The following is a 24,921-nucleotide window of genomic DNA, read 5'->3' as shown; positions in this document are numbered from 1 at the left end:
GTAATATGCAAATTGACCATCACTCCAACACACAAGATGGCTGCCCCCATGTGTACATAAGATGGCTGCCACAAGATGGCCAGCAGGGGAGGGCAGTTGGGAGAGACCAGGCCTGCAAGGGAGGGCAGTTAGGGGTGACCAGGCCTACAGGGGAGGGTAGTTGTGGGTGACCAGGCCTGCAGGGGAGGGCAGTTAGGGGCAATCAGGCTGGAAGGGGAGCAGTTAGGCATCAATCAGGCTGACAGGGGAGTGGTTAGAGGGTGATCAGGCTGGCAGGCAGAAGCGGTTAGGGGCAATCAGGAAGGCAGGCAGGCGAGCAGTTGGGAGCCAGCAGTCCTGGATTGTAGAGGGTGCAGGCTGGGCTGAGGGACACACACACCCATGCACAAATTTCATGCACTGGGCCTCTAGTAATTAATATACAATTTTGAACTGTTTATATTTAATGTCATCAGAATTACAATCCCACTCGAGGACATCATGGAGATGTTTAAGAAGTCACAGAGGCCCTTAATTCAGACCTGCATTACATCTTGTGCACACAGACCAAGCGTGGGTCCCAACACTTTGAGTGCAGCCAATCCTTTTACCCAGTTGGTGGAGTGTATTTGTGTGTCCTAGTCTCTGGGGATGTGGTGAAGGTGAACTGTTCTTGGAAGAACCTCTCACACTGTCCTCTGGGTGTTCGTGAAGTCAGGGTTGTGGGGGTTCTCCAGAGGAGGTGCCCGGCGAAGGCTTAGGGAGGACAGCAGGGCTGCCACTCCTCCTGCGCTCCATCCTCCCTTCCTCCCAGACCCGTCACCCAGTGCTGAGAGCGGGCCTCAGTGCGTCTCAGGGCTTTCCCTCTGATTCCCTGGTCTCTGCTTTTCCTGCACTGAGACCACACGCAGTTAAAACCCATAAGTTTCCTTCCCAAGAGGCCTGCAGTCAGGACACAGCATTTACTTCCTCTTGAATTGGGTGAGGACATGGATCAGCAATTCTCACCACAGTGGGGAAGGAAGGAAATCTGTTTGCTGTCTTAGCAATTACACAGCTATAAATAAGTTCTCATGGTCAGAGCGGCCTCTAATGAGGAGCCCAGGTCTGCACAAATGTTGGATCTTCATTATGAGAGCAGATGGCACAGGGTCCAGAGAGGAGGCAGGGCCAAAGACCCCAGCAAGTGCGCAGCTCCATGTGGAACTGGACCCACTTCCATGCAAAGAACACTGCGGAGACAAGCTCTGGCCTCTTTGGTGTGGCTTCCACCACTAGCCTGAGCTTCCCAAACATTTTCACTCAGAAACCCTTCTCATTTAAAAAAATTTTTTTTTCATTTTTAAAATGTTTTGAAGCTCTCCAAATAACTTTAGTTTGTGTGGGTTTTACCTATTGACATACACTGTATCAGAAGTTAAAACAAAAATGCTTTCCCTGGCCGGTTTTGCTCAGTGGATAGAGCATCGGCCTGCAGACTGAAGCGTCCTGGGTTTGATTCCTTTCAAGGGCACATGCCAGGGTTTTGGGCTCGATCCCTAGTAGGGGCTGTGCAGGAGGCAGCCAATCAATGATTCTCATCATTGATGTTTCTATCTCTCTCTCCCTCTCCCTTCCTCTCTGAAATCAATAAAAATATATTTTTTAAAAACATAGAAATGGCCGAAACCGGTTTGGCTCAGTGGATAGAGCATCTGCCTGCGGACTGAAGGGTCCCAGGTTCGATTCCGGTCAAGGGCATGTACCTTGGTTGCAGGCACATCCCCAGTAGGGGGTGTGCAGGAGGCGGCTGATTGATGTTTCTCTCTCATCGATGTTTCTAACTCTCTATCCCTCTCCTTTCCTCTCTGTAAAAAAATCAATAAAATATATTTAAAAAACAACAACATAGAAATGCTTAAAATATTTTTATTCAAAAATAATACACATTAATATTAACATAAATTACATTTTATATGTAATTATCCTATATAATAAAGTAATATGCAAATTGGCCATCACTCCAACACACAAGATGGCACCCCCATGTGGCCAAAGATGGCTACCACAAGATGGCCGGCAGGGGAGGGCAGTTGTGGGGGACCAGGCCTGCAGGGGAGGGTAGTTGGGGGGGACCAGGCCTGCAGGGGAGGGCAGTTGCGGGGGACCAGGCCTGCAGTGGGCAGTTGGAGGTGATCAGGCCTGCAGGGGAGGGCAGTTGGGGGCAACCAGGCTGGCAGGGGAGGGCAGTTAGGGGCAATCAGGCCAGCAGAGGAGCAGTTAGGCATCAATCAGGCTGGCAGGGGAGTGGTTAGGGGTGATCAGACTGGTAGGCAGAAGCAGTTGGGGCAATCAGGCAGGCAGGCAGGCGAGCGGTTGGGAGCCAGCAGTCCTGGATTGTGAGAGGGATGTCCGACTGCCCGTTTAGGCCAGATTGGGCCTAAACGGGCAGTCGGACACCCCTTGAGGGGTCCCAGATTGTAGAGGGTGCAGGCTGGGCTGAGGGACACCCCCCCCCCCCCGTGCACGAATTTCGTGCACTGGGCCTCTAGTCCTATATAATAAAAGGCTAATATGCAAATAGACTGAACAGTGGAACAACTGAATAACTGGTCACTATCATGTGCGCTGACCACCAGGTGGCGCACATGGAACATGGTGGACGTCAGCAGCAAGCAGCAGAGTGTGGAACATGGCAGGCATTGGCTGTGGGGAGATGGTGGAGCAGGTGGGCAGGGGTGCCAGACCAAGGCAGGGTGCCAGTCACTGTCATTGGGGTGAGCCTCTGGTGGTTACTGAAAATTATTTGCTCCTGCGTGCTGTGGTCCCGCCTGGCGCTCGCACCTGCTGCTGGCGCCGGCCCCGCTCACACCCACTGCCAGCGCCGGAGCCGCTGTGTGCACCCACTGTCAGTGCTCAGCGCCATCAGGGGATGTGAGTGGTGGCTGCTGGCCCCAATTGCCCCTCAGTGCTTCTCCACCTCCCCCTGCTCCTGAGGGGTGATTGGGGCAGCAGCTGCCACTCACACCCGCTGATGGCGCTGGCCCTGCTCACACCTGCTGCTGGCACAGAGAGATTGGGGCAGGTGCCAGCAGTGCATGGGAGCAGTGATGGCAGGAGCAGGGCTGCTGGCAGACAGGACTGGGGGCCGCAGTGGGAGGGGCCAGGCAGGGGCGCAGAGGATGGGCTGAGACCCAGCCCTGTGCTCACCACAGCCACACAGCCCACAGTTCCTTTCAAGGTGCACAAATTCGTGCACTGGGCCCCTAGTGAAAATATAAAAAAATATACTTTGAAAAAAAAATTTGGTTGGATGTTGTTGTTTTGCATTTTTGCAAATCTTTTATATCTGGCTAAACAGAAGACAGCTGGATTCTCATTATCTGTGTTTGGATTTCATCTGTTGTTTGGGCTGAAGCACATATAGAAATTCTGGGCTCAACTATGTAGTTGGAAAAGGAAGGAGTGTTTTGATAGCTTTGTGGATATTCTTTAATACTGCACCAAAACTTGACAAGTGTTTCTTCCTTTTCTCTTCTTCTCCTTCTTAATGCATTATTGATTTCAGAGAGGGAGAGGGAGAGAGAGAAACAACATTGATGAGAATCGATTATTGCCTCCTGCAGGCCCCTACTGGGGATCAAGCCCACAGCCCAGGCATGTGCCCTGACCAGGAATCGAACTGTGACCTTCTGGTTTATAGGTCCACCACTGAGCCACACCGGCGGGTTGACAAGTGTTTCTTAAAGGTTAGTTGAATGTAGAATCTGAGACCCTATCAATGAGCTTTTTATACTCATATTAAAATCTACCGGTGGATGTTGCACTTTGAATGAATCTTTTACCTACATACATGGTTTTGTATGTTATGCATTGGTCACTTGAAAAATACTGATTCATTGGGCTGTGCAATTTTCCAAATGTTGATACATTTCATCCTACAGTATTTTAAAAATCACATTTGTTAATCAGATCTCATCAGAAATACCTGTATTGGGAAATTATCAAGCTCACAGTGGTAAATAAGTTTTCCAAAATTCTAAGTTTTGCATGAAAATTCAAATTTTATCCTTTGCAGTAAACACTGTCAGTGTTTTCTTCTTGAAGTGATGGGCTCAACTTCACTCATTTTCAAGAAAATGCCTTTTAAACACCCAAGTCCGCACAAACAGTTGTCAGTTCTTTCAGGTGCCATGGGCAGCAGCAGTGAGTGCTCACATGCAAACACTCGTGGAAGTGCTTTTCCTGGAGACAACCATGATACTCCTGTGTGCAGATGTGTTTTATGCGTTCTTCCCTTTTGCCCCACATTAAAAAATGTACTTGCAGGTTGAAATTTAATGAAATAATTGTTACTGCTTCATCAGGACATTCTTATGAGAAATTGGCTTCTTAAAAATTTTGTCAATCCTCACTCAAAGATATTTTTCCCATTGATTTTTAGAGCAAGTGGAAGGGAGGGAGGGGAGGCAGGAGAGAGGAAAAGTGACAGAGGAAGAGAGATGTGAGACACACATCAACTGTTTGCCTCCTGAATGATCCCCGACCAGGGCCAGTGATTGAACCTGCAACCCAGGAATGTGCCCTTGACTGGTAATCAAACTGTGACTTCCTGGTTCACAGGTACTCCACCACTGACCCACACTAGCCAAGGCCTGGCCTTCTTTCTTTTCTTTTTTTTTTTTATGTCAAGTGCATGGTGGTGAGAATACAATGATTAGGTACAAGTTGGTGTCACTGTCTAGATTCCTGCTACAGTGCCAGAAACTTTACCCACCATTGCTTCTATTTGATGAGAGCAGATATTCAGATGGTGAAAAAGCAATTAATGTCCTAGTGTTAATATGAAATAGTTTAACCTTGTGGACCTCCCAGAGGGTCTCAGGGACACTCAGACACCTGCAAATCACACCTTGTAAACTGCTGACCAGCACGAGAGAGACATACAGTATTTGTTTCTAAAAATATATTTTTATTGATTTCAGAGAGGAAGGCAGAGGGAGAGAAAGATAGGAACATCAATGATGAGAGAATCACTGGTGGGCTGCCTCCTGCACGCCCCATACTGGGGATTGAGCCCACAACCTGGGCTTCTGTCCTGACCGAGAATCAAACCTCTTGGTTCATAGGTGGATGCTCAACCACTGAGCCAAGCAAGCTGGGTGAGACATACAGTACTAACATCAGTTATTGCTAGAACAGGTAGGGACCCCTTCAGCTTCTACTAGTAAGTCTAAGGCACAGGAAGGCTTAGTTCAGGTCCTGGGCAGATGGAAGGCCATTAGCTGGGCCAGGTTCATTTAAAACAGACCCGCCCCCCAGCCCTTTCCTGGGAAGCGCTCACACATTCGCTGGAGCAGATGGGGCCAGAACTGACCCTCACTCATGCCCAATTGGATGCTGTTTGAGGTGTGCTCCAGGGAACTCAGATGGAAATTAGGGAGGTTCTGGAGGACAGGAAAAAGTGAGCCAGGACTTCCTTAGGCAGATTGTGGGAAGGGCACTTTAAATTGTGGGCACTATTTGAGCAAAGGCATCAGCTCTGAAGTGTAAATGGCCCCTGAGGAAAGAGTGGGGAGAAGTGCAGTTTAAGGTCTAGTGGCCCAAGATCTAGGATGCTAGGTCAGTTAGGGCTATAAATGCTAAACAAGGAATTTGGACTTTATTTAGCAGGCAACAGGGAGTTTGTTAATAATATGTGATTTCATATTTAAGGCAAACGAAAAAAAATTAAGCTATCGACCTGAGTAAACATTTAGGAATGTTGACAAAATAGTCAGATGTCTAGTTATAATATCTAATTTATTTAGTTACACATGCATGTTTAAAATAACATTATATACAATACAGTAATACAAAATATTGCTTTTTCCCTCCATTCACATTTCAAGTAAAAATTTTATTCTAACTCTCTACATGCATCCTGGGTGTCAATGTCTTCATCATTATCTAGAGCCACAATCCTGCAGCGCATCTCCCTCACTGTGTCTAAGCTGTTTGGGAGGCAGCATTTTATTTTATTTATTTATTTTTAAATATATTTTACTGATATTTTACAGAGAGGAAGGGAGAGGGATAGAGAGCTAGAAACATCGATCAGCTGCCTCCTGCACACCTCCCACTGGGGATGTGCCCGCAACCAAGGTACATGCCCTTGACCGAAATCGAACCTGGGACCCTTCAGTCCGCAGGCCAATGCTCTATCCACTGAGCCAAACCGGTTTCGGCAAGGGAGGCAGCATTTTAAAACACTTGAACGACAGAGTCATTGGGGAGTCTGATCCAAGCCATGACGTTAGGACAGCCCCGCCCCAACTTATCATGGAGGTGCATGTTTGTGATCCTTACAACAAACTACGTACTCATTTATTGCTTTTGAAATTGCTCTTTAAAAGGCCAGTGTACAAAACTTTACTCTTATAATAGTGAGGGAATACCCCCTGGAATAGTTACCAAATTTCTTACCTCCCCTCCTTTAACTCACCCGATAGGAGGAATTGCTAACCGTGCCAGGGCTAAAATAAGAGGAGAAACCGGAGGTAGAGCAGTTGTGGAGGACTGCGCCTGGTTATGGGTGTGTCTGCGAGTAAAGTATGTTTTGGGAACAGAAAAGGAAGGAGCTCTGGGTCGGTTTCTTGTGGTGAGAAGGAAGGAATGACAAAAGGTGGGCCTGGACATCAAGGACTTGGAGAAAGGCAGTGAGGGGTGTCCTGCAGCCAAGCAGGTGGCAGAGACAACGGCCTCCCCAGGGAACGATGGAGAAGGGAGCAAGGATCCAGAGTCGCTGGCCAGGAGTGGGTGGCCACGGACAATGCTGAGACAAAGTCCTGGTCTGCTTGGGGAGGAGTGGCCCGCCCATGTCAGGACTGGGAAGAAATTACACTCTCTTGAGGGAAAAGATACATGCAGATGTCCTGGGGAAAGACTGTGGATTACAAAAGGGGGGGTGGTCCACCTAGACTTTGCAGGCCCCTGCCCTCCAACAGGTTCCTTGCTCACTTCCATAATAGGCAGCTGATGAGTTGTCATTATTTGCTTTCTAGACAGCAAGGAGAATGTATGTCCTGGGTCTGCTGCTGTATCCACAGCAAGTAGAACAGGCACAAAACAAGCCTCAGGAAATATGTGCTGAAGAAGGAAAGAGGAGGGAAAATTGAAGAGGGAAGAGAGGAAGAAGGAGGTACCGGCAGCCTAAGTGAGGGACTTGCAAAGGACAGCAGGAAGAGATAGGTCAGGAAAGGCATGGCCAGGACCTCAGAGGGCAATTGGCATAAAGGCCCTGGGGGACACACTGAAAGGAAACGGACCAGACTGCATTTGAGCAAAAGGTGCCACTGGAACCTTGGGTGTGATCCCAACAGCCTGAAGTCTCAGCCAGGAGGAACATGTCACCCGCACCATCTCCAGCAAAGGCACTGGGGCTGGGGAGCTGAAGATGGTGGGGCTGGGACTGGCCTCTGTGGTCTCGGACCTGCGCATTGACTTAGACAGTGTGAGGTGTCTGGGTGCTCTGGGCTTTGATAAACATCTGAATACTAATAAAGGATTTATGTGCTTGTTTGAGTGGATCATGAGTAATAGGTCTCCAATTACATTTCTGAAAAGCATGGGCTTTTCCAATAAAAAGGAATAAAAATATTCACTTCCCAATTTAGAGACTTTAAGGCAGTGATTCTCAAGTGTGGTCTCTGGAGCAACAGGAGGCAGCATCTGGGAATCTGTTAAAAATTCAAAGTCTCAGGCTCCACTCCAGACCTACTAAGTCCCACTAAAACCCTGGGTGTGAACAAGTTCTCCAGGGAACCCTGATGCATGTGAAAGTTTCAGAATGACTTTAAGGTAATGGATGAAATGTATTTAATTTGCATGTATGTGTGTGTGTAAAGAGCATACACTTTATTTTTTGAAGTTAAATACACTGGGGAAATATTGGTTAATAAAATTATATAGGTTTCAAGTGTATAATTCCATGCGACATCATCTGTGTACTGCATTGTGTGCTTACCACTGAAAGCCAAACCTTCCATCACCATATATTTGACCCCCTTTACTCTTTACATAGGTACTCAACTTAGGAATTTTGGTCTTAGAGAGGATTTTATGAATTTGACCCCAAAGCCAAGGGAAATAAAAGCAAAAATAAATTAATGGGACTATTTCAAACAAAAAAGCTTCTGCACAGCAAAAGAAACCATCAAAAACCAAAAAGGCAGTTGAACAAATGGGAGAAGATATTTGCAAACAGCTCCAACAGGGGTTAATATCCAAAATATATAAAGAACTCAAACAACTACACATCAAAAAGACAAATAATCCAATTAAAAATGGGCAGAGGACCTGAACAGACACTTCTCCCAAGAAGACATACAAGTAGTCAACAGATATATGAAATGATCAACTTCACTATTAGGGAAATGCAAATCAAAACTACAACGAGATACTCACATCTGTTAGAATGGCCATCATCAACAAGGCAAGAAGAGGATGTGTAGAAAAAGGAACCCTCATTCACTGTTGGTGGGAATGTAAACTGGTACAGACACCATGGAAAATAGTATGGAGGTTCCTCAAAAAATTAAGGTTGGAGTTACCATGACTCAGCAACCCCTCTTCTGGATATTTCCCGAAAAACTTGAAAACATTTATTCTTAAAGATACATGCAACCCTATGTTCACTGCATTATTCATGGTGGCCAAGACATGGAAACAACCAAGTGCCCTGCGATAGAGGACTGGATAAGAAGGTGTGGTACAATACACAATGGAACACTGCTCAGCAGTAAGAAAAGACGAAATACTGTCATTTGCGACAACATGGAGGGACCTTGAGAATATCATGCTAAGCAAGTAAGTCAAAGTCAAGAACCATATGATTTCACTCATGGTGAGATACACAACTGAAAGCAACAAATGAACAACAAGACAAACAAAATCTCAAAGACACAGACAAAAGTATGGTGGTTACCAGAAAGAAAGGGGAATGTGTTTAATGTTAAAGCCACACCCCCTAAATTTTTCTTAAGCATTGACATCTGCTGTACTAGTCTTTAGTGAGTACCAACCAGCAGCAAAGGAGAACAGCCAACAGCTGGCAGTAAAGCAGAGCAGTGGGGAAGAGGGTAGTCTTGCCGCCAGACTTGATCCCTGGCTGTGAGACCTTGGAGAAATGCCATTACCTCTTAAGCCTCAGCCTCCTCACTTACAACACGGGAAAAGTGCCATTTTAATACTGTCACACGGGTCAGGTGAGACGGTTATCACTGTGATCAGTAAAGTGCAGCTCAGGAGCCCATCACCACATGGCATCAGCTCAATAGCTAGCTAGGCTTCCCCAAGGCCAGGACTTTGTGTCACAGGCAGAGACTAACTTCACAGTTCTTCTATTTGTAGTTCCTAAGAATTCACACGTTGCCTCCCCCTGCAGAGCCCCAGGGCTGAGATGATCCTCCTCCAAGCCTTACCCTGTGCAGAGACTTGCCACCATTGAGCCTCAGACAGCAAGGTGCCACCTCTGACTGTCAACCAGGGGCTCAGCACTGAGCGTCTGCTCTTGCAGTGAGCAAACGGAGTGGCACAGCAATGGGTCCTGAGGGGCTCTGGAAGGCAGGTGCGGAAAAAGGGTGAGGTCAGAGGTCACGGGAGGGTGGAGCCCTCTCCTTGAAGGTCTCCCTAAGGGTTAGGAAAACCTGATGACTTCCAGTAGGACTTTGGAAGAACAGGGTGTTGAACAGCTCAAGAGGTCATTTTGAGTCAAAAATACCAACACACATTTTTGATGGAACTTCCAACTTTTATCTCCTCCTCAGTAGAATGAAAGCTCCAAGTGGCCCAGGAGTTAGTTTTACTCCTTCCTGTGTCCTTGCACCAATGCCTGGCACTTAGGAGACATTAACCCACTTCTGAGAGGGTGAGCACTTGCTAAACCAGTGGTTTTGTCATCGGAAGGAACAAAGGTTGCTCTTTGCCAAACCTCAGGTCTGGGAGGAGCCCTTGGACTCTTGTGAGCCCACAAGGCTAGGCCCTGCTAAGAGCCACCCACGTTAGTTGGCGGCCCAGGTGCTCCTCAGCTAGAGCCTTTTTCACGAGGTGGGTGGCATGTGGGACTCTTACTGTGATGCAGGCAAAGGCCAGCTTAGAATCATTTAGGGGTGAGCCCAAAGGTACATTCCAGATAGGGAGCTTGGCACTTGCTCCTTGGCAAATCCTGGCTCCCTTCAAGCTGAACTTAAGTCACTCCTTCTAGGCATCGTGTCCATCCCACAGGGCCCAGCTGCCCAGCCTGTGCTCCTGCAGGTGCCCGGTGGTGTCAGGGAGTAAGGTGGGGTGGATGCACTATCACCCTGACGCAGGGGCTTGTTTATTCCAGGTGAGTTCCAACACCCTGCCTGGGCCTGACTAGGTGGTTTGATGTTTGCACAAAATTACAAAGGTGGAAACACCATCCTGTGTGACAGGCAAGCAGACAGCTTCTGCCTCTGAACATAAATGCCCCCTGACCTTTGCTGTCACTGGTCCCTCCAAATGCCCTCCATGGCCATTTCCACGTGCCCCAAAGCCATAGTACCAAACTTCCTACTAGGAGCCAACCCCAATCCTAAGCAGAGGCCTAAGTGCCGCAGTGCTCACAGAGTGACTGTCAGTGTGGGTCTAAGTTGTAACCTTGAAGGGTTTTGCTGGGATTTACATCCACTCAGTCAATGGCCAGAGACCGTGATCAGCATTTACAAATTTTCTAATTATTGCCCTCCACCATTTTAAGTTTGTATCAGTTACTCATTAATAGAAATGCCCTCTATTTTGGGGGGTTTATTACAGTTGCTAAAAGTGGCAATGGTTTGTCCTTCAGAAGGATGCTGGGAAATATGAAAGGCCTGAATGCTAATGGGGACTATCCCACAACAGGGCAAGGACTCGCCCTTTTCCTGGGCAGGGAACTTGTCCCTGAAAAAGAGGGAGTGTCTTTTAGTTCTATTAGTTTAGGATTCTATTTGGAGAGAATACATAAAATGACCAAGATTTACTAAGGAAATATTCTCCAGAATTCAGTGGTACTTGGCACACACAATCATTAGTAATTAGAGCAGCCTGGTAGCATTTTACTAAGGGCCTTTTGAGTGCATGCAACAAAAGCTCACTTTAGACTGATTTCAAAAAGGCAAAATTCATTCTAAGGCTGCCTGAGGGGTTAATGGAGTCCACAACAAGACTCTCCAGCTGGACCTCGACCCCAGCAAGTCCTCAGGGCTACCAGGGCAGCTGCTTTCTCAGATCCGCTTTCTCTCTGTATGTCTACTTCTAAACCTCTCTGCCTGTCCATGCAGTACTGGCTAAAGTGTCCTAACTTATTATTATTATTATTTTTTTATTTTTTATTTTTTTGCAAAGTCTGGTATCCCCTATTCCCCCTGCAAAATTCTTAAGATAAAGAATTTTCTTGGGCATGTTTGGACCAGGAGTTCAATCCTGGTCCAACTGACTGCTATGTGGGAGAGGGGAAGGAAAAGGTCAGTGTATGCGAACATGGTCCCTACTCCTGTTAAGAGTGAGGGCACGGTCCAGGCGAGCCAGGCAGGCACCCCAAACAAAGTCATTAGAGTGAGGTCAGCCACTTCAGGTGCTTAGCTATCAGTACTTAAATGAAACAGCAAAAAGTATGTAACTTTCTACAATTCAGTGACCTTCCCCTCCAAATCCCTACCGAACTAGTCTAAGTTTCAGTTCAGTAAATTCCTTACATTTCATAAAGCTCTACTGAATACTGAAGCCAAGTAGAAAGCTACAAAGTATTGCTTCCTGTTTATTGCTCTTCACTGGACTGGGTTCATATCTGCTTCTTACTTTTATCAAATCTTTCAGGAGTGATAAAGACAGATCAAGTTGCAAAGCTATCACTTTCTTACTATTTTCCTAACAATTTGCATTGATCTCAACAATGTAAGGATGGATATTTAACTAATTCCTTGAACTTATAAAAACCTCTCCAGGGAATCCCATTTTTTAAAAAAATCCTCAACAAGAATATTTTTGCATTGATTTTTAGAGAGTGGAGGAGAGAGGGAAAGACAGAGAGAAATAGCGATGTGATAGAAACACATAGATTGGTTGTTTCCTGCACAATCCCTGACCAGGGCCTGGGCCGGGGAGGAGCCTACAACCCAGGTACGCATCCTTGACAGGAATCGAGCCTAGGACCCTTCAGTCAGCAGGTCAATGCTCTACCCACTGAGCCAAACTGGCTAGGGCGGGAATCACATTTTGTGGGCACACTGCACATAGCCTGGAACACAGTGGGTAATCAAATTAAGTACAAGGATCTACTTTAGATCACATATTAAATCTGGCAAATATTTCAGGTCACATTCTGCTTCTGTCCCATGGCAGGTGGGGCAGACAAAGTAACCGAGTCTCAAACTTACTATTCTTCCTAGAAGAACCCTATAACTACTAACATCCCTAGCTCAGAGGCACAAAATTTACACAAAGAATTGATCAGATGATATCTTAATGAAAAGCACTAATTTAAACAGCCTAGAGCTTCACAGAAATTGTTATTCCAAAACATGCAGAGGCAGCAAGAGTCACCCAAAACCATACTTTATCCTATGACTTTTATGTTGCTTTTCTTTGATTTAAAGATTGAAGCAAAGTGAAATGGATGGAAATATTTTGTTAAAAGAACAAAATGAGTTAGTCACAGAACATACACCTCATAAAACATTAGGTCTAAGTCCAGTAGTGGATCATGTTCTGGGTTTTTGTAAAGCAAATGGAAATATTTGGAAGAATCTACAATTTTAATAGAAGAGCTATAAATGCCCTGAAAGCAGAAAGTTGACACAATTTTAAATATAATTCAGATATATATTTAAAATCAAACACAATTAAATAGAATATGGTTTAAGTACATGAATACTTCAGCTCTAGAAGAATAACAGAGGTGGTACATAGTACCAAAAACTTACACACAGCTTCTTGCTTCTTCTGTTGATGAAACAGTGTGCCTCTCTCTATACAATCAAATATTGCAGTGGAATAAATTCTCTATTCATTCAGGACTTTCTCAAGGACAGAGGTGATTAATAATTTTATATTTTTATATATATATATATATATATATATATATATATATATATATATATGTTGTGTTTTTTTTTTTGCAAAGTCTAAGCACAAGCAGTCACACCTAAGAACACTCTTTCCCCTCAAATGGTCTCATGTGGTGGGAACCACTGCATCGCCTGGCCAGCGGAGTGCATTCACCAATGTGGCAGCCCATCAGCAAACCCAGGAGCCAATGGAGCAGAAGTGCAGCGAGGCATCCTCTTACTGTCCTAGAGACAGGCAGGAGAGAGGCCACCCGCTGCATACTTTCCAGCTCAGAGCAAAGAAAGGGGAGGCAATTGAAAGTGAGTGCTTTTCCTCCCCCCCAGACCCTGCCCTCTCACTTTCTTAATAAACATTGCTCAAGGTACAACAGGGGGACACTGGAGTGACTGTTATGATGTATTCTGAAGGGAAGTTAGATGACCTGGAGCATGGAACTCCAGCAGAGCAAGTCCTAATGCTTGCAGAACAAGAGATTCGCCCTTTGGTTAGCAGGTGAGAGACCGGCTGTAAGTATACTGCATCTCAGGAGCCATTAAAATGTGAAAATTGGATACTGTCACCAAAAGGAAGGACAATCTCACTCAGACTTGACCTGTGACATATCAGCTTCCTTCCAGACCAGTACTTTTGTGCAGGCAGACTACACAGTGAGCCTTGCCCCGTGACACTGAGGTACACGGTCGAGCACCGCACCGCCACCCCAGCTGCCTGGCTCTCTCAGAGGGGCTGACTCCCACTTGTTTCAAGAAGCCAAAGCAAAGCACCTCTGGTACCTATTTTACGATGCCATTAAGGGTGGGTGACCACTACAGAATGTGCATCAACTATCAGCTCTACGCTTACCTGCCTGCCACAGTATGTGGTCCCTGTCTATTCCAGTGGACTAAAACTCTCTCATAAATGGGTTATTGCCATTAGAAAACTACTAATTTTCTAGTAATGTAAACAATACCACTTTGTCTCTTTATGACTTTCGCTTGTGAACATCATGTGCAGCAAATACGTCTACATGTCACTCTGCTTATGGTGGAAGTCCAGGATTGTCTGCCATTCTTGCTGGGAACGACAGCTGATACATCAGAGAAAAGAAACACAGAGCTTTGTTTTTACTGGCTGTGTTAAAAATCCAACCAAAGGAAAAACGTTCTTATTTTTCAAAAGCAGATTTCCTTTATCTCAGGGATTGAGTCATAGCTGGAAAAAAAAAAGAAAAAGAAAAAAGTCAGGTACATTTCTACAACCAGGGATACAGGATGTTACAGACTAAAGAAGAAGGGAACCAACACTTAGTGAATGTTTACTACACACCAGTTCTGACTACTACCCGTGAGGTAAAACACTACTATTATCTTTATCTGTGAACGAAAGTTTAAAGAGGTTAAGTAACTCACCCTAAGGTTACTACGTAACAAGGACTGGCACCCAGAATTGCTTTTATCTTTCCGTTTTGGCAATAGATATTAGAACAAAATATCTATTTTCTGACAGACTAATTCTGCCTCTAGGAATGAACTCAACAGCATACTCCTAAGAGAGGGCAAGGACTTGCATACACACTCATTAGAAGATTGTTTGTAACAGGGAAAAACCCCAAACAGCCTAAATGACCACGCACAGGGGATTCATTAAGTGAAGGAGGAACCACGATATGAAAGTCAAATGCCCTAGAAAGAAAAAATGACCACACTTGTGAGGCCGAGTGCCTGTTTGCTCGCAGGACTGGGAGGAGATAGATATCATGGTCCATGTTATTTGTGAGATGGGCCATCCATACAGGAAACAATTCAGTAATGCTTGTAAGGCAGTTTATGTTCAATGCCAAGTACTCTTTAGGCAAATGCAGAGCAGAAGATTCAAAGCAGAGAGGTAGCAACACAGGATAAAGAGGACTTCTCACGTTCATAAAATCATGGAATGAGAGTTAGAAGGGGATCTTACGAGATTTTTCTTGTCCAATTTCTCTGATCTACTTACTGGTGAGAAAATAAGAGACGGAAAAAGGATAATTTGCAAAAGGTCACACATATTGACTAAAAATGCACTAAACTAGTGTTGCTGGCCTCATGCTTTTTCCACACCAGTACACTGCTGATCCCCAGAGGACATGCAAGAAAGACACCCTGGCTACCCAAAGAAAAGGCCCAGCAAGCTTAAAAAAAAACCCCAAATACTGCAAAATATATGTGTATCTAAAAAATGAAAAGCACATGGTAATCAAATCTGAATATACCTCAAATGAAAAGCCTAATTTTATACATCTGCTTTCCAAAATGGTTTCTTTTCTTTTTTTAATCCAGTGAAACCTCAGTTCTTGATCTTAATTTGTTCCAGAAGGCTGTTCAAGAAGTGATTTGTTAAAAAATCAAATCATTTTTCCCCGTTAGAAATAATGTCAATTAATTCGTTCCAGACCTCCAAACAATTCCGTTTTAACCTTTCTCATATACAGTAAAAGTCTAATGCACTATTTAATCTATAAACAAACACTTCATTTCTTAAATTTATAGTCTTAAAGGAATCACTTCCAACACTCATTCCAGGAGTGTCTTTCATGATTCAGCAGGTGGCTTCTTCTCTTGCTGTCACTGGCTACCTGCTTTTCATTTATCCAAATCAACAACAGTTTTTTTTTTTTTTTTTTTTTTTTTTTTTTTAGCAAATAGCTTTCTTTTTTTTTTTTTTTTTAATATATTTTATTGATATTTTACAGAGAGGAAGGGAGAGGGATAGAAAGTCAGAAACATCGATGAGAGAGAAACATCGATCAGCTGCCTCCTGCACACCCCCCACTGGGGATGTGCCCGCAACCAAGGTACATGCCCTTGACCGGAATCGAACCCGGGACCCTTGAGTCCGCAGGCCGACGCTCTATCCACTGAGCCAAACCGGTTTCGGCTCAACAACAGTTTTTAAAAAAAAAATATATTTTTATTGATTTCAGAGAGAAAGGGAGAAGGTGAGATAGAAACATCAATGATGAGAGAGAATTATTGATCGGCTGCCTCCTGCACGTCCCACACTGGGAATTGAGCCTACAACCTGGGCATGTGCCCCTGACCGGAATCAAACCTGGGACCCTTCAGTCCGCAGGTTGACACTCTATCCTCTGAGTCAAACCAGCTAGGGCTCAACAACAGTTTTTCTACCTCTTCATTTGCTTGTGATCATTGTTTCCTTCACACCCTTAGCAACTTTAGCACTCTTGATGGCCTCTTTGTTTTTTTTTTTTAAATATATTTTATTGATATTTTACAGAGAGGAAGGGAGAGGGATAGAGAGCTAGAAACATCGATGAGAGAGAAACATCGATCAGCTGCCTCCTGCACACCTCCCACTGGGGATGTGCCCGCAACCAAGGCACATGCCCTTGACTGGAACCGAACCCGGGACCCTTCAGTCCGCAGGCCGACGCTCTATCCACTGAGCCAAACCGGTTTCGGCTTTCTTTTTTTTTTTTTTTTTTTTTAATGAATGACAACTTTATTTCTTAAAGGCTGATGAAAAACCATTACGATTTCTAGTAAAGAAAATACAACATCTCAATTAAAAACTATCACTATATTTTCTCATTAAATACTAAGTTTTCTAAAACACAACTTGAAAACATCTGGCATGTTTAATCTCAGTACAGTGGATTCAAAATCAAGTATACATGTTATATGCATCAAGGCTAAATTACAAGTGATCATAGTCATCATCATCATCTTCACGTTTTCTTTTCAATGCATTTATTGATTCATTGGCAGCATTTTGTGATGACACCATGTTAGTGGTAATAAGAATGTTTTTGGACCCAATTAATGATGGATTAATCAGAACATTCTGAACAGCTGATGTTGCAGGAATTGATGCTTTTACAGCTGGGGACTGTGAAGTGGGCACCTGTACTGTAAACCTTTGCCCTGTGAGGGACATTGGAGTCCCTACTTTAGTTGAAACTGACATGGTTTGTGGGGTTGGTGTGCCAAGCGTGGGAGTACTTGGTCTACTAGTAACTGAACCAACACTTAACTGTGGAACTGTTATTCTTCCCGCAGAAGTAGATGCCTTTTTTTGTAAAGATTTAAGTCTATAGTTTGGAGCAGTCAAGTAATATCTATCAGGTGGCAATCTAGGACCTGAATATGGCTTTGTCAATGGCAACGGGGTTTGATTTCTTTGCCTTGCAATATCTAATAAAAAATCTCTTGGGGGAGGAGAGGTAAAAGACTGGTCAGCACGACACTGGATTGGCCAATCGCACATCATCTGCATCAACAGTAGCTTTCTTAGCATGGCTTGAATAAATTTTTGCATCATCTAGAATTGTGGTCACATATCGGAAGGCAAACTCCAACATCTGATTTATAACTCTTGGCTCATATTCTGTAATCCCCATATCCTTCAGGATTTGTGCCATCATCTGTGCATCTTTTGGCGTGCTCTTGGGAGAAGCCATCTTGCCAGAGTCCATGATATCCGGTGATCAGACTTCTTGAGCTAACTCACCCACATTAACGTATTTCAGTCCCGATCTTGCTGCAAGTTCTTTGCCCAGTGTGGTTTTTCCAACCCCTGGTGTACCCGTGAGCAGGATGTTCGGAAGCAACATGGTCCTCAACGCGAAGGCCCCTCTTTATGTTTTAACTAGAGACTTGGTGCATGAAATTCGTGCACTTGGGGTGGGGGGTGTCCATCAGTCCAGCCTGCACCCTCTCCAATCTGGGACCCCTCGGGGTGATTGTCGGATTGCCAGTTTAGGCCTGATCCAACAAGGATTGGGCCTAAACCGGCAATCGGACATCCCTCTCACAATCCAGGACTGCTGACTCCCAACCGCTTGCCTGCCTGCCTGCCTGATTGCCCCTAACTGCTTCTGCCTGCCAGCCTGGTCACCCCCTAACCACTCCCCTGCAAGCCTGATCAATGCCTAACTGCTCCCCTGCTAGTCCGATTGCCCCCAACTGCCCTCCCCTGCTGGCCCGGTTGCCCCCAACTGCCCTCCCCTGCAGGCCCGGTCCCCCCCAACTGCCCTCCCCTGACAACCCGGTCGCCCCTAACTGCCCTCCTCTGCAGGCCTGGTCGCCCCCAACTCCCCTCCCTTGCCGGCCCGGTTGCCCCCAACTGCCCTCCCCTGCAGGCCCGGTCGCCCCCAACTGCCCTCCCCTGAAGGCCTGTTTGCCCCCAACTGCCCTTCCCTGCCAACCATCTTGTGACCACATGGGGGTGGCCATCTGGTGCAAGGGCGTGATTGTCAATTTGAATATTACCTCTTTATTATATAGGAAATTGTGCTCATTTCTCCAGCAACAACAACAAAAAACCCACAAAAATATTCACAGCACAATTTCCTGAGATGTTATGATAAACTGACTCATACTAGCACATTCTCTCTTTTGTTTGTGGCCTGAGAGACACTTTCTGTCATGCTGATGTATCAGCCAGAAAGGGTTGTCAGGTAGAAAACCAAGCTCTTTTAATAACCGAGACATTTTTTCCCACATGAACAACTTGGTTGAGAACGCATTGTTCGTGATGTGAGATGTTAAAAAACAGAGGTTTGACTGTATTTTTATTGATTTTTAGAGAGAGATGAAGAGAGATGGAGGAAGAGAGAAACATTGATGTGAGAGTGAAACATTGATTGGCTGCTTCCTGCATGCCTCCCATTGGGATGGAGCCCAAAACCTGGGCATGTGCCCAATTGGGAATCCAGTCAGCAACCTTTCAGTGCATGGGACAATGTCAACCAACTGAGCCACACCTGCCAGGGTCCAAGATAGTTTCTAAAAAACATTTTCATATTCACAAACATTTGGCCATCAACATAATGGGGAATCACAAAAACAACTACATTGCACTTCTTAATACACCTTTATCTTGCTCTCTATTCTAGGTTTGACTGAGCCAATAACATTACATATAGACAAAAATTATCACCCTCACGAAGAAAAGAAGAGAGTCTGCAAAACTAAATAGAGCTTTGGCAAGAATCAGCTCAGTAAAAAGAGAAAAATTACACCAAGCTCTGTATATCAACTGTAATTGAAAAATTAAAGTTAACTAAGTTAAATCAAGCTCTGCTAATGACAGTTCTTAGAGTGAGAAGTTGGCTAGAAAGTTAACAAGGAAAAAGTGGTATTGGACCTAAATCTAAATTCAAGCCCTCCAAACTATTGAGGGTTATATGGGATGTTATTTGAACATATTTAATGATTCTTAATTTTTGGTAATATAAATGATAGAAGAGTTTAATGACTTCACAAAAGATCTGATGAGAAATTCTCCTATCACATTAAGTTTTTGTGAATCAACTAAAGTTAGCGAAAGTAATATGGTTGAAAGTTGAACTGAGAATGTTTGGTTTGAAGAACAGACTAGGAGGGGACTAAGTGGCTGTCTTCAATTTTCTAAAGGTTACTTGTGTGGTTCTTGTAGGCAAAGCTAGAACTAGCTGGTGAAACTATAGAGAAACAGAGTATTACCTCCTGGCAAGTCAGAATTTCCTAACCACACCCATTCAATTCCCTCCTTCTTCAAATAGCACTACTAAAACCCACACTAATTCAGGGAATGAAAACACTGACAGGAGAGGAAACAACAAAGCACAGAAGCTGGAAGCAAGTGGAGTGGTAACAGAAAAGGGAAAAACACTGAGAAGCAGCCTATTTACAACGTGGAGCTCCGCACAGCCTGGGGATTGGTGTCACCAGTACTTACTATGGTAAAGGGAGTAGGGTGGATACAAACATAGGGATTTCTTAAAAGCCTGTTTTTAGAAATTAACAATCTACAGCTATTCTACAATTCTGATCAGCCCAAAAATCAACACAAGCAGAATAATCTGAGACTGCTTCTCTGAGCAGATTAAAATTTAGGGTCATATATTAGGCATGACCAAGGACAAGGGTGCTATACTGAAAAGAGAGCGATTGGGGCAGGGAGGAGGGGGGGCTGTAAATAATGAATACTGAGCCTTCTCTAGCTTTTTTCCACTTGGCTCCCAGAACATAACATTGGCAGTCTGATCTTTGTCCTCGAGGCAGGGACTGGTAGTTTTCTCTGGGGAATATGATCAGTCCAACAATAAAGAACTTAGTTCCCTAAGGGAACCTGGATAGTTTATGTTTCACTTACTAAGAAACTGCCAAATGGTTTTTCAAAGTGGCTGTAGCATTTTACATTCCCACCAGTAGTGTATTAAAGTTCAAATTACTTTACAACCTTGCAAACACATGGTACTGTCAGTCTTTTTAATTTTAGCCATTCTATTGGGTATGTAGCTGTATATCACTGTGACTTTACTTTGCATTTCCCTAATGACTAATGATGTTGAGCTAGCTCTTTGCATGTGAATATTGCCCATCTGTATATCTGTGTGTAATGTCTGTTATCTGTGTGTAATGTCTGTTCATATCTTCTGACCATTAAAAAACACATCAGATTGTTGCTCTTTTTTTAAAAAAATATTTTTTATTGATTTTTACAGAGGGGAAGGGAGAGGGATAGAGAGTTAGAAACATCGATGAAAGAGAAACATCGATCAGCTGCCTCCTGCACACCCCCTACTGGGGATGTGCCTGAAACCAAGGTACGTGCCCTTGACCGGAATCGAACCTGGGACCCTTCAGTCCGCAGGCCGACGCTCTATCCACTAAGCCAAACCGGTTAGGGCAGACTGTTGCTCTTCTTAATGAGTTTAAGAGTTCTTTATATTATTTTGGGTACAATTTCTTTATCAGAAGGATGTTTGGCAAATATTTTCTCCCAGTTCATAATTTGCCTTTTCATTTTCTTCACAATGTCTTTTAATGAGTAGTTTTTAGTTTTGATGAAGTTCAGTTTATCAATTTTCTCTTTTATGTCTCATGCTTTGTATGAACTAAGAAACTTTGCCTAACCTAAACCACAAAGATTTTCTCTTATAAGTTTTATTATTTTAGTTCTTACATTTAGGTCTATGATCCATTTGGGGTTGATTTCGTATATGCTATAAGGAACAAGACTCATTTTCTCCTCCCATCTCCATATGTATATCTAGTTGTTTCTATACTATAAACTAAAAAGACAATATTTTCTCATTGAATTACTGTGGCACATACAGGGCAAAAGGTTTACAGTTGTTGGCATGGAAAACAATTCAATAATTAATAATAATACAAGAATAAACTGTTTCATGCACTCACAACTGTAAACCTATTTTTGCTCCACCCTGTTTATAAAAAATCTATTGACTTCATAATTAGAGTCTGCTTCTGCACCCTATTTGTTCAACAATCTTTATGTCTACCCCTATGTAATATTATACCGCCTTGATCATGTAGCTTTACAATACGTGTAAAGCCAAGCAGTGTTAGTCTTACAATTTTGTGCTCTTTTTTCACAACTTTTTTTGTTATTTTAGTTCATTTACATCTCCCATAAATATTATGATGATCTTGTCAATGTCTACAAAATAAACCCTGCCGGAACACTGAATCTATTACTAATCCTATATAATAAAAGGCTAATATACAAATTGTCCCCTCGGGAGTTCAACTGACCAGGAGTTCAACCACTTGCTATGATGTGTGCTGACCACCAGGGGGCAGCGTGGAACGAAGGAAGGCTCTGGTCAGCACATAGCAGCCGGGGGAAGGATGGCCCTGGTCAGCCCTGATCGCCGGCCAGGCCTAAGGACCCTACCTGTGCAAGAATTTCGTGCACCAGGCCTCTAGTCTTAAATAATGTACAACATAGTAACTATCCTATCTAATAAAAGAGTAATATGTAAACTGTCACTCCAAGACACAAGATGGCTGCCTCCATGTGGTCAAAGATGGCTGCCCCCATGTGGACAGAAGATGGCAACCACAGGGGAGGGCAGTTGCGGGGGACCAGGCCAGCAGGCGAGGGCAGTTAGGGGCAACCAGGCTGCCAAAGGAGGGCAGTTAGGGGTGACCAGGCTGGCAGGGGAGGGCAGTTAGGGGTGACCGGGCCAGCAGAGGAGAGCAGTTGGGGGAGACCAGGCCTGCAGGGGAGAGCAGTTAGGGGGGGCCAGGCCTGCAGGGGAGGGCAGTTTGGGGGGACCAGGCCTGCAGGGGAGGGCAGTTGGGGAGGACCAGACCTGCAGGGGAGGGCAGTTGTGGGCGATCAGGATAAAAGGGGAGGGCAGTTAGAGGTGACTGGGCCAGCAGAAGAGGGCTGTTGGAGGCGACCAGGCCTGAAGGGGAGGGCAGTTAGGGACGACCAGACCGGCAGGGGAGGGCAGTTAGGGGGGGATCAGGATGGTAGGGGAGGGCAGTTGGGGGGGATCAGGCCTGTAGGGGAGGGCCGTTGTGGGCGATCAGGCAAGCAGGGAGGGCAGTTAGGGGTGACCGGGTCAGCAGAGGAGGGCAGTTGGAGGAGACCAGGCCAGCAGGGGAGGGCTTTTGGGGAGGGGACCAGGCCAGCAGGGGAGGGCAGTTGGGGGGGACCAGGCTGGCAAGGGAGGGCACTTAGGGGTGACCAGGCCAGCAGGGGAGAGAAGTTAGTGGTGACTGGGCCAGCAGGGGAGGGCAGTTGGAGGTGACCAGGCCTGTAGGGGAGGACAGTTAGGGGCAACCAGATTGGCAGGGGAGGGCAGTTGGGGGGGGGGGCAGGCCTGCAGGGGAGGGCTGTTGGGAGGGACCAGGCCAGCAGGGGAGGGCAGTTAGGGGCAACCAGGCTGGCAAGGGAGGGCAGTTAGGGGTGACCAGGCCAGCAGGGGAGAGAAGTTAGTGGTGACCAGGCCAGCAGGGGAGGGCAGTTGGAGGTGACCAGGCCTGTAGGGGAGGACAGTTAGGGGTGACCAGATTCGCAGGGGAGGGTACTTAGGGGTGACCAGGATGGCAGGGAGGGCAGTTAGGGGCAATTGTTCCGGCCGGGGAGCAGTTAGGCATCGATCAGGCTGGCAGGCAGAAGAGGTTAAGGGCAATCAGGCAGAGGCAGGCAAGCGGTTGGGAGCCAGCAGTCCTGGATTGTGAGAGGGATGTCCAACTGCCCTGTGGGATCGGGCTTAAACGGGCAGTCAAACATCCCTCAAGGGGTCCCAGAATGAAGAGGGTGCAGGCTGGGCTGAGGGACCAGGCCTCCAGTAGTTAATAACATTGTATTGTGTATTTGAAAGTTGCTAAGAGAGATCTTCAAAGCTCTTGTTACAAAAACAATTGTAACTGTGTATGATGAGTTAAGTAGACTATTGTGGGGATCATTTCCCAATGCAAACAAATATTGAATCAATATGCTGTATACCTGAAGCTAGTATTATATGTTTATTAAACCTCAATCATCATCATCTTTATCATCATCATCATCGGGAGAAATAACACCTTAACCACATTCTTTTGATTCACAAACATGATGTTTTTATTTAAATCTTTAATTCAGCTCAGTTGTTTTATAGTTTATATTGTACAAATGTTATACATATTTTGTTAAACATATTCCTAAGAATATGATGTTTCCAATGCTACTATAGACTGTATTGTTTTTAAATTTTCAATGTCCAATTGTTAATTGCTAGTATATAGAAATGCAATTCATTTTTTATTATTTACCTTATATACTGCAGCATTGCTAAACTTAGTTGTAATAGCTTTTCTGTAGATTACTTTAAGACACTACTGTCCAACAGAACTTTCTGTAATGTTCTGTATCATTCATACATGGCTCGTCAGTCACTACCATATTGGATAAAGCAGCCTTAGGAATTTCTAAAGAAATAATGATGCCTTCTGCAAAGACAGCCAGTTTTAGTCCTTCCTTACGATCAATATGCCTTCTTGCACTGGCTAGGATCTCCAGTGCAAATGTTTTAAAGTGGACATCCTTGCCTTCTTCCTACTTAAAAAAGAAGTATTCATTTGTATGCATATATGCATAACCCATGGACACAGACAATAGGGTAGTGAAGGCCTGGGGCAGGCCAGAAGGGGTTGATGGGAGGAAAAGGGGATGTATGTACTACTTTCAACAATGAAGATTAAAAAAAAAATAGAAGCATTCAGTCTTTTTTATTTTTTAAATATATTTTATTGATTTTTTTACAGAGAGAAGGGAGAGAGATATAGAGTTAGAAACATTGATGAGAGAGAAACATCGATCAGCTGCCTCCTGCACACTCCCCACTGGGGATGTGCCTGCAACCAAGGCACATGCCCCTGACCGGAACCGAACCCGGGACCCCCCAGTCCGCAGGCCGGTGCTCCATCCACCGAGCCAAAATGGTCAGGGCGAAGCATTCAGTCTTACCCATTAATATGATTTTAGCTGTCAGTTTAATTAGGTTTAGGAAGTTCCTTTCTGTTCCTTGTTTCCTTAGAGTTTTGTAAGCAATGATTGTTAACTTTTGTCAATTTTTTTTCTGCATCTATTGAGATGATCATGTTTTTGTTTTTATGATGAATTACTGTAACTGATTTTCAAATATCAAAACAACCTTGCTTTCCTGAAATGTATTATCCTTTTTATATATTCCTGATGTATTTCCTTATATTTTGTTAAGGATTTTACATGTATGTTCATGAGGTATAACCTATATAATAAAGGGGTAATATGCAAATTGACCCACACACCCTCACAAGATGGCTGCCTACAACCAGGCCGGCAGGGGGGGTAGTGAGGGACGACCAGGCCGGTGGGGGGGGTGCAGTTAGGGGCGAGCAGGCTGGCAGAGGGGGGCGGCTGGGGGTGAGCAGGCCGGCAGGGGGGACAGTAAGAGGTGACCAGGCCAGTGGGAGGGGGTGCAGTTGGGGATGAGCAGGCCAGCGGGGGGGGGGGGGGGGGGCAGGCAGTTGGGGGCGAGCAGGCCAGCGGGGGGGGGGTGGGGGCCAGGCAGTTGGGGGCGAGCAGGCCAGCAGGGGGGGCAGTAGTGGCGAC

General features: G+C 45.1%; 2 protein-coding genes across 3 annotated transcripts in view; both read right to left on the bottom strand.

The window, feature by feature from the left end:
- Positions 1–13,114: 13,114 nt before the first annotated feature.
- The window catches only part of AKAP10 (A-kinase anchoring protein 10), a 120,949-nt gene continuing 109,142 nt past the window's right edge, over positions 13,115–24,921 (bottom strand). For both annotated transcript variants that reach the window (XM_080677139.1, XM_080677138.1), the window contains one exon: positions 13,115–14,259. In XM_080677139.1, coding sequence (XP_080533265.1) covers positions 14,254–14,259 — 6 coding nt within the window. In that variant the 3' untranslated portion in view covers positions 13,115–14,253. The remainder of the gene's footprint in view (positions 14,260–24,921) is intronic.
- On the bottom strand, positions 16,741–17,534 carry LOC308252472 (transcription initiation factor TFIID subunit 9-like; the record flags this gene model as incomplete). Its single annotated transcript, XM_080677147.1, is given in 2 exon segments — positions 16,741–17,295; positions 17,297–17,534. Coding segments are annotated over 2 exon segments (777 nt in total). The 5' UTR covers positions 17,519–17,534.

This window comes from Plecotus auritus (genome assembly GCF_963455305.1).
Source record: "Plecotus auritus genome assembly, chromosome: 7".
NCBI classification, from domain to species: Eukaryota; Metazoa; Chordata; class Mammalia; order Chiroptera; family Vespertilionidae; genus Plecotus; species Plecotus auritus.
The sequence above is the reverse complement of the archived record's forward strand: the minus strand, read 5'-3'. Positions and strand labels throughout refer to the sequence as shown.